Here is a 17,655-nt window from a genome sequence, read left to right on the forward strand (position 1 = left end):
AATACTTTAATTATAGTCTTCTTCATTTCTACTAAATGAGCAAGACTACTCATCAACTTTCTACTTAAATCATCGAGAAACAATTGTCTTTCCAAAGTGATATAAGTCTTTGCAATAAAAGAAAAAATCTTCTAAAGAGTTTGATCCACCTAAATTTAAATTTTAAATATCGAAGTTGAAAGATATACCTAAGACTCTCTTGGTCGATGCAGATCTCAAAAGTCTTGTCTTATAGATAATGCCTCCAAATCTTAAGAGCAAAATCATTGGTGCCATATTCAAATTATGTGTAGGATAGTTCCTATCATTCTTTTATTTACTCTTGGAGTAAACAAAAATTGTCATCAAACATAAAGGATAGTTCCTATCATTCTTTTTTTGTGCTATTACTATGGAGAAGTGGGGTGTCCGGAGTTCGAATTTCAGTCCATACATATAATATGCAACGTCCCTTCTGAGTTAAGCTCACGGAGATGGACGTTTCTACTTATCTCCTAAGAAAACCCAATATATATTCCCTTTTACCTCCCACTGATTTTATATCTCCCTTAAGCAACAAAAATAAATACATAAAAACTACTCAAATTTTTTTCATGAATGAATTTCATTTTGAAGATAAGAAGAACATAGTAATAGCACAAAACTTATAGGACTAATAGTAGTACTCTTGAATAACTAATTTCTAAACTATAAGCAACTTTAAAATTTATGGGCCCGGTGTATTGGAGAGTCCTTCAATCCAATTATCAATCTCTTCATCATCAACAAATTCAGCACCAAAATTTAAAGAGATTTACTTTTTCCACCCTATGGCATTCCTCGCGCGCCCTATTTTTTTCCCAAAATACCCTTCGTTCGGATTATATAATCTGAACCCATTCCGGAATATTAATTCCGGATTTATTCGTGTATTTTGGCACTTCATCCACCCTGATGGATGATGATGTCAGTTATGAATATATTGATTCGGATTATATAATCCGAAAATTGTAGATAACTTCCAAATTATATAATCCGAAAAGTGTAAATCACCCCGTTGAAAGTCAACAAAAGGGGGTGGTGAACGATGATTCCGGATTATATAATCCGGAATGTGGTTAACCTGTCCGGATTATATAATCCGGACTGCATCAGTACAGAGGCAGAAGCCATCTGGTTTGGTTGAGTCTCTGTTTTAGAGCAGATTTAGTAAATTTTGTTGGTATTTGACCATATGCAAACCAAAAAATCAAGTTATAACATCAAAATTAACAACACAATATGATTTTCAAACATTAATAAAACATAATTATCCAAATGGTACATAACATAATTATCCAAAATATTCAAACATTAAAATTACATAAAATACTATCAGCCCCTAATAACTACACCCGTACCACCGCCACCTCTGCCACCTCTGGCACCCCTGCCACCCTCAGTAGCTCCCCGACGACGGTAAACTTTCCTATCATGCACCTCTTTCAACGCATCCTCCAAATGTTGTCATTCCTTAGTCCCTTTCGGCACCAGACCACTTCTCATCACAGCATAGATGTGGTCTCTGATGCGGCTCATCCTTCCGCTACGCTGTAAGTACCCAAGGTCTCCATCCTCCTAAGCAGCTCGCGCATCAAGGACCTCACGCTCCGGTGGCCAAATTAACACCAGTAGGTACACTCTCAAGGGGATGTCTCGGTATGGTCTAAACCCACCCAAACTGACGAAGCACCCTCTCCGGCAGATATCTCACCATGCGGTCTCCGCATCTCAGCCATCCAGAGTAAAGGCTGACCTGCTGAAATTACGGATGTGTCTGACGGTGCGCTCCATATGGGGCCATGACAACCCTCGTCAAATCCAGCGCATCCAGACGGGTTTTGTAGTTGTCTAATGTACCTAAACCAGACAGTGGTAAAAAAAAAAAAATCGTGCGTGGGTACTGATTCTCTAAATATCCTTCCCAGACATCCTTGTTTCCCAAACCTGGAAAGCAAGGATGTTTATTGGACATTTTAATAATTGATAAATGCGGGGGTAATAATTTGATGAGGTACATATGTATGAAGAAAAAAAAACAGTGCAAATTTTTGTCTACGGTAGATAAAATACATGAGAATGCAAATAAAGGAAATAATGGTTAAGGAGGGTGTATTGGATTATGATTCTAAGGGATTTTAAAATACTTTTTTATCATGAAAAAGTCATGTGGTATTCAATCAAGATTTTTTCCAACATAAAAAAAGTCTTGTGGTATTTAATCAAGACTCTTTGTCATTTAAAAAATAAATAAAAGAAAGAGAGTATGTTATGATCATTTTTTTAAGAGCAATGCTATTTATCAAGAAAGATTTTATCAAGAAATTGTCCCGAAATTAATGTTAGCCAATAAAATCTCAGCCTGGCCGGAAATCATGGGGTGGTGGCTGTTATGTATTTTTTTTTATGAAACTTTAATAAATAAGATTAAAATCTAAGGGTGATTATTCTGCCATGTCATTCTTGAATTCATCAAGAAAATCCATTCTTGATATCTAGCATTTTCCTTTTTTTAATGAGTCCTTAAAATTCATAAAATTTGTTGAAATCTTTTGAAATCCATAAAATCATTTCAAATCCTTTAAAATATTATGAGTTAAATCTATTGAAATCCAAATCGTATATCTGGACAGTCTTTTAAAATCATCAAAATCCTGCAAAGTCTTTTAAAATCCTGGAGACTTTTTTAAACAAAAATTGTCCTTTAGGGTCCGTTTAGTTCGAGAATTTTGGAGGGGAGGGGAGGGGAGGAGAGATTTTTAATTTGAAGTGTTTGGTTCAATGTTTAGAAGGGGATGAGAGGGAAGAGGAGGGGAGCAAATTTTATTGCACTGTCAAAATTATCCTTAAATTAATTTAAAATCTCAAGAAATTTTCAACTCATTCAACAAACTCATAAAATTATCAAAAACTTTTGCAAAATTCCTTTGACCGAGCAATTCTAATCAGTAGGAAGAATCAAAGCAAAATCTTCTTTCAATAAAAAAAAAAAATCAAGATGAGAAATTGTTTGGATATATGGAATATGTCAATTAGCATGATTAATTTGAAATTAAAATTAGTTCTTCGTGTCTTCCAACTCTGAGGTAAAATTCTACTCTACATTCCCATTTAATTTATCTTTGAAAAAGATGAACATAATGGTATCCATGTAGTTTTTTTTTATCATTGGATGTGTACCTCCTATTTAGTCAATCAATATCATGTTATATTTTTTTTTTAAATAAATTTGAATATTAAACAAATTTTGTCTGAAAGGTAATGGTACCCCAACCAAATTTTAAAGATACCTAAAAATTGACTATATTAAATTTGTTTATTTTAGAAGAAAATTAAACGTTCAGGTTTAATTGAGAAAATCAATGTCAAATATATATCTAACTAGTTACAAACCCGTGCTTCGCACGGGGGTTAGCTACTTTTTTGACAAAATATTATATCAGACGGATAGATTGCGAAATGACAGATAATTATAAACCATAACACAATATTTAGAGTACTCCTGCAAGTGAGTACTCTTTTTTTTAAGGGATTCACTAATTAAAAGTTTTAAGAATAAACCTATCATCCACAAAATATATACTACATAATGCAAAATAATAAAATAGAATTAACTTGAATCAATTAGTATCAAACCCTTATTTTCCGCATATGTTACAGAGCAGAGGGTTGCATATAAATAGGAATCATATCACTCAATATCAAATCCCATAATTGCAATGTATTTACAATCATAAGTTTCATGGCCATGACAAATTATTATGCTAAAATTGCCAAGGGATTGATTTTATTTGCTAGAATGATACGTCACTATTAGTGAAGCATCAAGGAACATTGAATGGACAAAACATATTTGAGGTTTACTACATCAGGATCTTACCTGTCTAAGAATTTAGATTGTGCTGATAATCTGTAAGTCTTATACTGTATTTGCACAGTTGGAAGTACATATAAATGAGCCTTCATATACATTATGCGCAATAGAAATAAATGAAAAGTATAACAGGTCTTTCAAAACACAAAACCATAATTCAATTGATTGAGAAATTTCTGTGCACAACTTATAATTCGAAAACAATCATTAACGGAAACAAAATACTATAAACTGATAATGTCATACATAAAAACACCATAAGTCTGGCAGCAGCAAAACATAACTGAAAACTTCAATGCAGCAATTAAAAGAAAAAACAAAACAAAATGAAAGGACGACGGACTTGGACATCAGCAACACAACCAAAACTCGATAATCTTTCAAGAGACTTCACTCATCGGCTTCAACCTTAACACGCACCAGCTTAGGCTCTTTTGTCACAAACATTAAGAATTTCAGATCGCTTTCCCAAAGATTTGCTAGTTGGAGTCACAACTGAATCAACTGCGGCAACATCATCTTTGTTGGTTGAATCAACCAGCTTTGGCTCTTTTGTAGCAGATCCATCAGAACTATAGCAAATAACAATTGAAGTTTGTCAAGGCATACATACCAGTGGCATATAAAGGAGTTTTAGTGTCTTTAAATCCTCGAAAAACTCCCTGCATTGCTAATGAAAGAAGAACCGCAGGAGCACCAAGAGATCTCAATTTCAAGTACTGCTGTGCAGGATGTAGCATAGAAGAATCCCGTACAAATGATTCATATTAGCCTATAAGTCTCGTAATGTTTAAACAAAAGTAATTACAGAAGTCACACTTATTAAAGTTAAATACTCAAAGATACAGGATGCCATGAGAAAGGTTTATAGAAAAGTACCAATTACATTTACACTTGTACATAAAAAGAATTTAATCCATAGATACCATCACACCTACTGATACCAATTCTTAACAACGATGTTATACTTTCCCACAGATTATACTTTGAGCAATTCTTGTCATTTCAGTCCAATAGAAAACAAAACATAGAAAATCAAATAATAACAATAAAAAATCAATGCATTCATTTGGGGGAATTTCTAATCATGCAAAACAACCTAATTTTTTATGTCATCTCACTCAATTTCACAAAATCAAATCCAAGGGCAGGTTCAGAACCATGCTCAGGAACAATTAGTAATTTAGTTATTATTCGTGTCGTGTTTGACGTCCGTGTCAGCAGGTTCAGAACCAGAATTTTATAGGACGGGGCAAAGATCAAAATATAATATGAATTAATAATAAAAAACATATATAACAATTGCCGAATATATTTATTAGCAAAAGGATGAGAGGATCAGAAGGTGTAGGCTTACATTAGGATCATTATCCATTTCTATAAACACTGCTTGCATCGTTTCATATATTCCAGAGTTGCTAGCTTTCTTCCCTATGCTTTCCTTGGCACTTTTAACCATCTTTCTCCGGATCAACTACCGTTCAAAGGAAAATGAATCACCATATTCAGGCTTTGTGTATATAAACAACTTAATCAAGAGTTTATAGCATAATCACTTATCATATAAATTTTATCTATAAAAAAAAAGATAAAAGTCAAATTATTTTCAAATACCATGTAACATGTGATCATAGGCTATCCTTGAGAGCTTATGAAAGTAAGCAGAAAACAGCTTATTTGTATGTCATAATTTGTTTTCATAATCTCTCTCAAACTGTCTCGCAAATGCTTATACCAATATATAAGCTCAAATAAGTCAATCCAAACAAACCCCTAATATCAAATTCAATCTTGCTACTCAATACAAAATTACAATTATCAATACTCATTTACACACCTGTTTCTTGAGAACAGCCAGACTCTTAGTGTGCATAGGGGATTGAGGCAGAACTCCATTTGAAGGAGGCAAACCAATTAGTCCACAAAGCAAAGTCTAAATGTTTGATTCAAAGAAAAGCATTAGTTCTGCTGGTATCATTAATGTGAGTGACAATTAAACATCTCCATACAAGATATTATATATAAAATATAAATATATACCATGAATCCTAGTAACAATATGTCATAGTGATACACCGAAGGTTTCTTGAGATTGAATTCCTTTTGTTGTGCCAGTTGGGATGCAACACTATGGTCAAAGAAGTAAAGCCCTGCTATCATTAAGGCTGGAACAAAAGCAGCAAAAATATGTTCCAGAGAAACCTTCCCCATATCCTGCAGTAGAAATTATGTCAGTAACTTCCAAAACTATGTCATGTTTGGATACATAACTTAATTAAAGTGCTTATGTGTAAGATATTTATCAAACAAAAGATATAACAAAGTCCAATGGTTTTCAATATGCTATAAGTTGTTTTACCTTGATTACTGTCCAGTGATGTAATGATGCAGATTCCCAAGCCAAAGGTGCAATGAGTCTTCTTGGAACTCCAGAAGGTACTTTATTTGCTACTACAGTAAATGATAAAGCTGTCCACACCACTACCAAGAATGGTACTCCGTAGTCTGCAATGAAACTTCTTAACCACCCTGCTCAATAAACAAACAATGTCAGTTTCCTCCATCCAACCATGCTAATGATTGGTCCGGGTTGTGTGCAGTCACAACCTCATTACTGCACACAGTTGGCCACATTTGGAAAGATACACATTACATGAAATTAATACAATGCAGAGGTCAGTAAGGACTAAAAATGATGAATCAAAAAGAACTCTTATTCATATTTGGAAGGATTTTCGGCACAACATGATTTGCGTGCGTACCTTCTTTCATCTTCTCTACGGCTTCAAGCAAAGGTTTTCTATTAATTTTCCGCAACCACAAAAAAAAAAATATAATCACATATCAGAATTCATACCAAAGGAACAGTTTATTCACAAACCCTTACAAAAGGGAAAGTTTGGTCCCGTAAGACTTATAAATGATTAAGATAGAATCAAGCTCAATACATCAAATTAAAAAAGGTAGATTTATATATATGGCTGCAATTGCATTAAGAGATACTTCTTCCCTTATAAATAAATGCAGTCCAAATAAATTTGAATTTCTGATAGTCATTACCGTATCTGAAGAATCCTCTGACATCAACACTGAAGGTCTGCTGTTGCTGTCATCTCTCCCAAATATATATGATGATCGGACCTTGCTTGATCCATGCTTTTGAGAAGAAGGCATAAATTGATTTGAAGCTCGACCGATAAAAGATGACTGAAATATTTAAAACAAAATAACTCAAAAATAATCACATTAAACATAATTCTGTATTGCTGATAAAAACAGTTTTGTGGTTCAAGTATATACTGAAGTTGTCAAAAAAACATCTACATATATAGACCCCCTACAATTTTATTTAACAAATTTGCTGGGATAAAGGAGCACTTCATCAGGTAAAATAGCTATGTTCTAGCAGTTCAAAGTAACCTACCTTTGATGATTTAGTTATGTTTTGGCCAATGTGTGGCATATCAAATATGGCTGCAGCATACAATAATGGAACAAACCGTTAGCATTGTCATAATCTTGAAGCCTGATTGGTGTACATTGCATAGGTTTTGCCAATTTCGTGAAATATTAAAATTAACAGATCTTACATGGAGTTCTTCCTTTTATCTTGGTATCAGGAACAACATTAATTTCTTTATGAGATTGAAAACTCCCCTGCTGCTTTCATCTTCAGCCGGTGAAAAGAATTGAGCGTTCTTCTCCTGTTACACATTACAATTTTGATATGAAAACAAAAATAATCATCATTTCATCACATGAGTACCTTAGTGCATGCAAAGATGGAAATGCAATAAACTTCTGCCAAAATCAAAGTGACAACAATACATTTACTATAGTAGCTGAGAAGCAAGAACTCACAACTCTATAAGAGAGGGACTGTTTGGCTAGCCTCTCCTCAGTTTCCTCATCAGATGATACATATGCATCATCTTTATCCATAAACATCTGCGGGATCATCTGCTTCGCCTTCTTCAGATTGATCTTCACAGCATCAGATGGAGCAGTGAAGTCTTCAACTTCATCGTCAGAATTTAACAACACTTGCTTTCATACAAAACTGAATCCAAATATTTAAAATATCTAAAACAAAACTGAAGCAAAATCAATCCAAAACTACAAACACAACACTCATTTGTACAAACTTCCACATATCTAATTTCTATCCACCTTATACTGCATGAAAATGAAAATAGAAAATCATACATCATAGAAATTCAAGCCATGATTAAAAAACCAGGATTATACCTTTAATTTGATTGCCTCTCAAATATCATAAATAGAAATTCACGCTTTTGCTATACATACGAGCTTGTCACTGCCTCTAGAACATAACAATGTCAATAAATTTGCAAGCTTAGTGGAACCAAATAAAACAGAAAAAACTGAAGAGGGGATTATCTAAGAACAACTGCAGCTAAAGCTAAACATTAATCCCACCCTCCACACAAAAAATCTAAAAAATTTCTACCAAAGACATATGAATTAACAATGCAGATGAAGAACAAATCTGATTTCTCAAATGCCACATTGTGTACATGCCTAGAATTTATCATGAAGTTCATCAGAATTCATAACCACATTGTATAAATGTATATTCAAAAAATCAATGGTAACTATTTCAAATTTATTTCATTAAAAATTATTTAAATTTCTTGATGACATGATTAGTGTTACCTGAATGCTATGACTTCAACAAACTCTGTTTAGTCACCTCTAACATTCAATCCAAAAAATTATGGAACCGAACCAATGTTTCCTGCAGCAAAAGTAGTAATCATATGACCAGATCAAAATCACCTTATATATAAAAAAGTAAGTGCAAGATAAAAGATATTAAAAAGAGAATTGCCTCAATAGCTTCTTCTCTATATATGCTGCTCTTGAGATAATTATCTTCTTGCAACACATCTGCTATTGCATTAGAAACCAAAGAAAACCTTATAAAACACACAAGAGAGACTCAAATTATGCAGCACAAAAATCCATAGAGCTAGTTTCATGATTAAAATGCTACTCTAAACCACTTATGCAATTACTTGAACCTTCAGGACTTCAAATACACTCAAATTTTACAGAAATTTAAATCCAAACTTACAAAAATTTAGTCACCTCTAACATTCAATCCAAAGAATTATGGAACCAAACCAATGTTTCCTGCAACAGAAGTACTAATCATATGACCATATCAAAATAACCTTATATATAAAACAATACAGTGTCACGAAAAATCAATTATTAGTGTACTATTATCATGCCGTTACATGCTATTTGGAAATACAATGTCTTAATTATGCTCTCAAATAATTATGCTCCATAAAATTATTTTTTAGGGAATATACTGGTAAATCTTATTATATGGACTAACATATTACACTCTATCACCAGACTTTCTTGACATATCCTTGACCTGAAAGTTCAAATAAAAAAAATGATAAGATAGTAATAACTATATGTCATAACTCAGAAGTGTAATGAACGGGAACAATAAATGGTTATGATTGTCAAATTGTAGTCATCACCTTGCAAGCAATGGAGCAGTACTGATATGAATCAGCTCCATTTGAGTTTCTGCTGCCAAAGCCGCATGATGATGCATCATCCAATGCTGACCCACATCGTGGGAGACGATGCAGAACCCGCCGTTTGTTGCATTTGTATTGCTGCGATCAAAGAGGAATCAAATACAGACACTAAAACAACTTCATTAAAAAATTGAATTACTTAAACCCATTTATTTACTTTTATTGGCAAACATAATTCTAGTAAGAATTTGTTAGGTGTATGGCTGCATACATAAAAGAGGAACAAAAGTAATGTATAGTCCGACTTATATTATATCTAGCTTGCATTTATCTTCTTCTTATGGAAACCTAAGAAATAAGAAGCAAGGCATCAATACCAGCCAGTCCAAGCTTCTGTCCACATCTTTGGTTTGTAATCCTTATTTGGAAAGAAATAATCACAATAGAAGCCATTGCAGGTATTAATCTGTAAAATTATTTACGTCGAAATTAGAAGCTGAAATCCTTGGAGGCATAAAAGACTATATCAAGAATAAAAATGTATTTTTAAAAAATGATACAATTCAGCTGAACTTACAACAGGATCAGGAGCATCATCTTGCTTGCACATGATCCACAGAACTCCGATACCGAGTCCTATAGCCATATCTGCTGCCCGTTTCGTTTAGGATGTACCAGGAGCACCAATTTCATACTCCATAGGTCCATATTCATTTTCAATCTACACAAAATTAAAAGTTCTAGTCAATTAATAAAACATTAGATAATTTAAAGCTAAGATATATTAAGTAGAAAGTTAGCAGCATGTTTAGTATACCTGAGACATAATTATTGGACCACCCTGAGACTCAAATAGCTTTTCTGCTTTCATCATATCAACAATCTTCTCAGTAAATTTTTACATTTGAAACCTCATTATAAAAACAAAAACTAATTAGAAGGTACTAACCAATGAAAAGGGAAATAAAACCAAACATGAAAACCCCTAAAAATCAATCAAAGAAAAATTGATACCAAAATTATCACTATCCGTCGTCTAAGTCGGTAACGCGCAACCATTCAATCACCGGCGACGAAACCCTCTCCGATTTTCGTTTCACAATACAAATTGCATTGCAAAAAATTCCAAATCCTTGTTCAATCACCGGACCTACAAATTCACCCTAAATCCAACAAACTAATAATGAAAATTGATTTTTGTTTGTGTTAATTACAATTGGTTTCAAAAATCATAACTTCTATAAGCAACTGCATACAACAAACCTTAACACTACAATATCACCCTTCATTTAGCAACATATCTAAAATTCAAAATGCAAAAAACAAACAATATCATACATTAGAGAGATGAATGAAAATTTAATTAAAACAAATTTCATCCCAAATATTGGTATTTTTCAGATCAAAGAAGGAAAACGGGATTGGGTTTCAAAACTCTAATTTCACCTTGCTTCTTTCTCTTCCTTGGCTTCTTCTTCTTCTTCTTCTTTGATCTGTACAGGAAAAAAAAACTTTACCATGCAATCAATTAACCAAAATGCAGAAACAAAGAAAGAAAAAACTGAAAAACAGAAAACCTAAAACTCAAATTGGGAAAGAAAAAAAAACCTGAAAAAACCAAATTGAAGAAATAAGCTTGAATTTGAGCTAACATCTTACCAGGATTAAGTTTCCAAGCTTGCATGTTGATTTGGAATGGATTTGGTTGATGAATTTGGTAGGAATTGGAAGAAAGGGGGGAGGTCGAGAGAAGTAGAGAGAGGGAGGAGAGTTCTTTCTGTTTCTCTCGTTCCCGTTTCTCTCTTTCTCTTTTCTCATATTACCCAAGTGCCCGTTGATTTTACCAAAATGCCCTTCTCTCAATTTACATGATTACGAAAATGCCCTCAGAAGGGCAAAATGGTAAAAAGCACGGACAATTATTTTCATATTTAGTTTAGTAGATAATTATACCAGACAAAACAAGGCCTTGGTAATTCCAATTTTGCCCTCATTTTGGGCACTTTAGGGGCATTTTGGTATTTTCCAATTTGATGAAATTTCTTTGTGGGCACCTCATACTTCCCTTTCCTTCCTCATTTCTCTCTCTAAACTAAAAAAAAGCGCGTTCTCAGTCGAACACAAAGCCACAGTCGCCGAAGCTTGCTACACCGCCGTTTTCCTCGCCGTCGCCGCCGTCGACTTTGCCGTTATTGCTTCTTTCCCACTATTTCCTAATCCTTTGTTGCGTCCGGTTCCATTCTGTTCGCCGTTTTCAGCATTCCGTCCGGTTTGGTGAGCTTGATTGTTGGTGTTCAAGGTTGGTGTTGATTTTTGTTTGCATGTCCCTTTTCTGTATTGCTTTTGGGTTATTTGTTCTTCCCCTCTTTGTTTTTGCAATCTGTTCCTCTTTGTTTTATTGATTTGTTTTGTTTTAATGGCTTAATCAATTTTGATATTCTGATTGTTGTTTTTGTTGTGTTTGTTTTGGTTGATTGAGAGATTTGTGTTTAATTTGGCCGATTGTGTTTCAGATATGTTAGGTTTTGTTTGTTGTTGAAAAGTTTTGTGACTGTGTTTTTCTGAGGTTATTTTTGTTTGTAAGATGTTAGATGATTTTGTTTGTGTTTTGCATGTGTTGTGACATATTTCTGGGTATGTTTGGTGGTTTTTTTTTTTATGCATGTATCTTGGTTTTTTTATTTGGTGTCTGGTTCATTGGAAATTATATGTTTAGTTTGATTATGGTGTGGTTTGTTCAGTTTGAGTATCATGATTTATACTTTTGCTGATGCTATGTGTTTGGATTTTCAATTGGTGAAAATGGAAGTAATAATTTTCATTGTGTCATTGAATATCTATATCATTGATTGGTTTTACTTATTTGAAAATAACAACTAAAAGATTATTTTTTGATGAGCTTTTTAAAACTGTTTTGGTTGATATGATAGAAGTGTTCATATTTGGTGAATAATTTACCTGTTAACATCTAATTAGAATATAGTCTCTCTGGTCTCATCAATTTTCTTGGGGATTTGCAGATTAAGTCTTATTTTCACGTTTAACTTTGAGAGGATTTTGATATAGTTTGGTTTAACACACTTAGCTTCGTGTTCTGGATGGTTACAGTTGGTAGCACAAGATTCTGCACAAAATAAGTTTGCTCTCTCAATTGATGTGTCCAAGAATCTTGATATTTGACAATGATGTTTGATAGTTTGAGATTTAGTGCCTTATTTTCTTATGATGCTGTTGAAAGATTAGAGATAATTTGCTATATTGATTAGATTAGTGAGGATAAATGTTGAAAAGATAGCAACTGAGGCATCTGCATTTAACTAATTTTGGAGTTACTCATACTCTCACAAGTTATTGTCATCAGCTCTGATGAAGAATCTGAGGAAGTGAAGGAGAAACAAGTTGTTAGATGAAGAAAAGTTAGAGAAAGATCCACCATGAAAATTGTCAAGACCTTTAGTTCAGTGATTTCAGCTAGAAGCAAGGTTAATTTCTTTTGAACTTATGAAATATGGTTTGTGTGACTTGTGGTGCTATTTTTCAATGTAGACTAATAATAAGTATGAACATAATTTGTCAAACACAGGATTGTAAATCCATAACAGGGAAATAATCAAATATAAATGTGTTAGCAATCTACTTTATTTAATATAGAACCTACTTTATTTTAGGTAGTATTTTATTTAATAAAATACTAATTATGTGTTTTCAACTTTTATGTGTTAATACTCAATCATTTTTTATAACCTATGAGCTACATGAGTGTCAAAAGATCAGATGCAAAATCTAAGAAATGCCGATGATGATATAAAAATGTTTTGGCCGTTTCTTTTCAGCTAAAGATAGTTTCTATTTCATAAGCATATGCAAATCTGCAGGGATGATCTCTAAAAACTATTTAACTCATGTAGATTTTTAGATGAAAAAGAGAAAAGCCTCAAAGAAGCCCAAAATCACATACAGGTTCTGAAGAGTGATATAGAAGGAAAAGGTGCAGAGGTAGGATTTTTGGACAATGTTTCTTAACAAGTACTTTTTCGACACTGATTTTTTTAAATGTTTCTTAGCACACTTATGGTTGATGTGATGCTAATTCTCTAACACATATGGTTTTTTGGCATAATTGATGAGATATAAAATTGATTACCTTTTTGGTTATATCATTGGTGTTAGTATAATTGGTGATGCTTGAATTGTTTACTTGATGGGATAAAAATTGATGGGACAGAAATATTTTCGTTTTTTGCAATATCTGAATGAAGAATTCTACTAAAGTAATAGCAGTACTGATAAATGTACATGAACATTGCATCTATGACCAATAAAGAAATCCTTAGCATGACATTAATTTCATCAAGAGATTTTTATTGCCTTTTGTGTACATGATCATCATGATAGCATATGTATTAAATAATAGGTGATTGCAATTGTATTTTACCAAATCAGAATCAGAAGTAGATTTTGTGTCAAGAATTGTATGTGTAAGGTAGTTGTGTGGAAGAATGAAAGTATAGTGTGGATAAGAGGTGGGGTTGTAAATATGGGTGGGAATGAATGAGATGATTAATAATCTAGCTTATTCTTTTAGTTCAGAACAATGAAGATTTCTAATTAATTATGCCTGTTGTTGTATCCTCTATTATATGTATCAAATTTGTTATTTTGAACTATATCTTTTAGTTGTGACAATCAAAGTTGAGTTTGAGTATGCTTCAGTTGAGTTTATGAATCATGTATGAGTCTCCATAAGTTATTGATTTGTGAAGTCGGATTTGTATTGCTTAGACTTATCTGATCGTAATGTCCTCTTCCCATATCTCTTTGGATGTTAGAAATCTTCTATATAAAATTAAACTAAGTTATACATGTTTAATACTATTATTTTATAATAATTTATTTGTCATAGTCTGTTTGCTGCTGCTTATTCTCCGCTTCTTATTTTACCGCTATAAGTTCCATGGTAGTACTGTCTGCAAGACATAATAATATTATATATGCAATGCTATTGTAGGTTTATAATCCAGCAAATGGTGAATCTATAGCAGATGTAGCATGCATGGGTGGAAGGGAAACAAATGATGCAATTTCCTCTGCTTTTGATGCATATAGATGTAAGAAACTTCACATTTTCATGCTATAATATCATGTATTTCGAACTAGAACCAGAAATAGGAGAGGGTTAACAGATGACTTATTGTATATGTTTTTGTGTAAGAGTTAATTTGAGTATTTGACTTCTCTGACAAGTTTAAACAATGTATTTTATAGCATGGATAATTATAATATGCATACCCTCTTCTTATAGCAAGGAATCTATTTTGCATTTATACTTCATTGCTTCAATGATTTGAGACCGAATCTAATCGCATTTGAAAATAAATCAGTAACCATGTCTCTGAAAATGAATTTGATGTCCAATGTTAGCTAAATGAAACCTTCAATTTTACAAATGCTTCTACTGTTGGAGTTACAATAGAATGAAAATTAGAAGCAACTTTCACTCTATCTCACTGCGTTTGGTTCTCATTTAAATTATTTACTACATTCATAAAGCTATTATTTAATAGGATTCCGTTAGAAAAGTGTTTTTTAATAACATAACCAAATAACCTAAAGATATTATATTTTGAAGTGTAAATTATTTTTTACTACTCATTCTTATTTATTTGTTTTGGTCATTTGGTTTTGTATTAGTGTTGAATTTGTCTTATTTTTGTGTTTTGATCAACAAAATCGTTTGCATTTCATTTGATTTTTTTTATTTGACTTGATTTTTGTTATTGTGAAATTGAGAACTCACAATAAGAAAATCAATGATATTAAGAGTGAATACTTGGCGTTTGAGGAAATGTCTCAAATAAGAAAACCAATAATATTGTTAGTTATGGTAATTTGATTTTAGGGTTCAAAAATAAGAGTTTGTAAGATTGTGTTATTTAATTGATATTTCATGAAACCGCTTTCATGTGGACCATTGTAATGCTCCAAGTAAGATTGTTTCTTCTTTTGGTCTAATTTTGTGGTTGTGTATTTATTAATCAGCATACAATAGCATATTGTTGAAGGAGATAAGTTCTATGGATCAAAAGCTACGATAAATGTTTGGGAACCAAAGATACAGCAGACTAATGAGTTCAGTTTGTCTCAGATTTGGGTATTAGGAGGTTCATTTGGTCTAGATCTTAACAGCATTGAAGCTAGCTGGCAGGTACTAAGAATCTTAATACTAAACCCTGATTTTGATATTGAAATCTTTGTTTTCCTAACAATTTAATTCTTTCCTCTACATGATTAACAGGTTAGTCCAGATTTATACGGTGATAACAACACGCGGCTATTCACCTACTGGACAGTAAGCCTCTATGTTCTAACTTTGTGGCTTTTATTTTTGTTTTATTTAAACTTTTAAGTAGTTTTTTTTTTATCAAACTCATCACTTTGTGCATGTTGCAGAGTGATGTGTATTAAGCTACTGGTTGCTACAATCTTTTTTGCTCAGGATTTATCCAAGTCAGCAGTGACATAGAAATGGGTGCAAGCATTTATCCAATTTCTTCTTACCGAGATTCCCAGTACGACATTAGCATACTTATCTGGAGGGTATATAATTCCAAAATTTCTTGCATTATTAATCTTCAGAAATAAATCAGCTAATTCTAAGCACCACATGTCTCATAATTCTTCCAAGTTCCAACTATGTGTCTGGCATGTGGACCATTGTAATGTCCCCCCAAGTGCTTGGATTCATTGTTAAGGCCATTACACTCTAAACTTTTATATTGCAGTAAAATGTGGTTAATATGGTGATGGCCTACTCTATCTTATTTTCTTATACTAATTTTTTTCCTTTATATCCAAACCCTCTATTTTTGATCTGATATTTCTGAGTTGTGAGGTAATTGTGATCAGAATTTCATACTCTTATTGATGAGAAAGATAGTAAATTATATCACAATGGTCCAAATTAACTATTTTTTTTTATGTTGTATGTTTTTAGTATGGAGCTTTTCTTCTACTGAGATTCTATTTGGGATAAGTTCTATCGGAAGATGTTATTTTTTTGATAGGTGGAAAGCTTGATTTGGAAGAGTATCTACTAAGATTTTGGACATGATAACTTTGTTTTTCTACTAAATTGAGTAACTTGACATGACTTTTTTTTGGTACAGTACTTGACATGAGTTTTAAATTGACAGAAGAATATTTCTGGAAGAATTAGTAATATTAATCATGTCGCTTCATATTTTTGTTTTCAAAGCATTAGAGAGTGGTTCTATTCTGAGTTGAGAAATGTACTCTTTTGGTTGTGTGTACTTTTTAGCACTTTAGTGATTTGATGATTAAGTAATCCACAAATTGTGAGATGTACTCTTATTAGTTCCTTATGTACTTTCTGCTACCAAGTTGGGTATTAAGGAAAAATTATCATTATCTTTGGTATAAGTATAGTCTTCGATATGTTATCTATTTGTTGCTTCATATGCTATCAATTTTGAGTTCCTGCATCTGAATTCAATTCTCATAATTATGAGATTTGGAATATCATACTTCCCTTATGAACTTTTTAAATTCTTTGCATACAAGAAACTCAACGCTTCAGTTATGTACTTCTTAAGCTATCAATTTCAGTTCTTGCATCTGTTACAATTAAGAAGATGATGAAAAACATTCACTGCAGTTGTTACATCCAATTTAAGTAGAAAAAATGAAACATATTTATACTATCAGCTATATAGTTTTTCCACTGCAACATCTGTTGTGAAGATTCAATTAGACACAGTGAAATAGAAGTAAATACATTATACTTTCTTATGACTATGCTTTATTGTATTATTTTGTTAACGTATAAGAAAAAAAGACTAATAATATATTTGTGAATTTATAGAAGATCGGTTTCCACGCACAGTATTTTAGTGATATCAAATTCATATATTACTTTGATTGATAAAAAGTTCATTTGCTTTGTGATATCATCAAATATATCCCTTATAATCAAAAGTGTACTAATATTTCCAATTTTCTCATTTACACGCTTACAATGCTTCGTGCTTCCTGCATTCGTTCATTCCACGGGCTCAAGAATGTCTGCCTTCAAAATAGAACAAACATAATAGCTTATCTATTAACTAGCGTGCAAATTAAGTTTGTGCCAGATGTTTATAATATATAAGCTAGGAATTGTGCAATATGCTTGCTTGCTTTTCACATTTATGAAGTTTGCATTTTCCTTAAACTTGATCA

At 32.5% G+C, this 17,655-nt stretch overlaps 1 protein-coding gene and 1 long non-coding RNA gene across 35 annotated transcripts; one reads left to right on the top strand and one right to left on the bottom strand.

Annotated features, from left to right (window-relative positions):
- Positions 1–4,099: 4,099 nt before the first annotated feature.
- On the bottom strand, positions 4,100–11,224 carry LOC146911810 (boron transporter 4-like). Of its 32 annotated transcripts, none has more exons than XM_085717920.1 (22): positions 11,077–11,221; positions 10,864–10,910; positions 10,681–10,718; positions 10,432–10,580; positions 10,235–10,328; positions 9,995–10,138; positions 9,795–9,883; positions 9,415–9,555; positions 9,261–9,302; positions 8,991–9,049; positions 8,745–8,806; positions 8,141–8,651; positions 7,754–7,952; positions 7,483–7,596; positions 7,317–7,366; positions 6,953–7,099; positions 6,655–6,692; positions 6,252–6,421; positions 5,933–6,106; positions 5,730–5,825; positions 5,250–5,366; positions 4,100–4,614 (listed from the first exon to the last, which is right to left on the bottom strand). In XM_085717920.1, the coding sequence occupies exons 17-22, from the start codon at positions 6,662–6,664 to the stop codon at positions 4,465–4,467; spliced, it is 717 nt and encodes a 238-aa protein (XP_085574046.1). In that variant the 5' UTR covers positions 6,665–6,692; positions 6,953–7,099; positions 7,317–7,366; positions 7,483–7,596; positions 7,754–7,952; positions 8,141–8,651; positions 8,745–8,806; positions 8,991–9,049; positions 9,261–9,302; positions 9,415–9,555; positions 9,795–9,883; positions 9,995–10,138; positions 10,235–10,328; positions 10,432–10,580; positions 10,681–10,718; positions 10,864–10,910; positions 11,077–11,221; the 3' UTR covers positions 4,100–4,464. The 32 variants fall into 32 exon arrangements, with proteins under 32 accessions (XP_085574046.1, XP_085574050.1, XP_085574047.1 ...); XM_085717924.1 differs by having other exon boundaries at positions 10,864–10,928; positions 11,077–11,191; XM_085717921.1 differs by lacking the exon at positions 10,681–10,718.
- Positions 11,225–11,360: 136 nt separating this feature from the next.
- On the top strand, positions 11,361–16,857 carry LOC146911811 (uncharacterized). Of its 3 annotated transcripts, none has more exons than XR_015014643.1 (7): positions 11,361–11,716; positions 12,779–12,899; positions 13,326–13,413; positions 14,426–14,525; positions 15,457–15,622; positions 15,713–15,766; positions 15,868–16,857. It is a non-coding gene; the product is annotated as an uncharacterized LOC146911811 (long non-coding RNA). The 3 variants fall into 3 exon arrangements; XR_015014645.1 differs by having other exon boundaries at positions 11,379–11,716; positions 12,766–12,899; XR_015014644.1 differs by having other exon boundaries at positions 11,410–11,716; positions 12,526–12,899.
- Positions 16,858–17,655: the final 798 nt, after the last annotated feature.

The sequence above is a fragment of the Medicago sativa genome, chromosome 6, assembly GCF_051527215.1.
Source record: "Medicago sativa cultivar Bolivia chromosome 6, Bolivia_mono, whole genome shotgun sequence".
Lineage (NCBI taxonomy): Eukaryota > Viridiplantae > Streptophyta > Magnoliopsida > Fabales > Fabaceae > Medicago > Medicago sativa.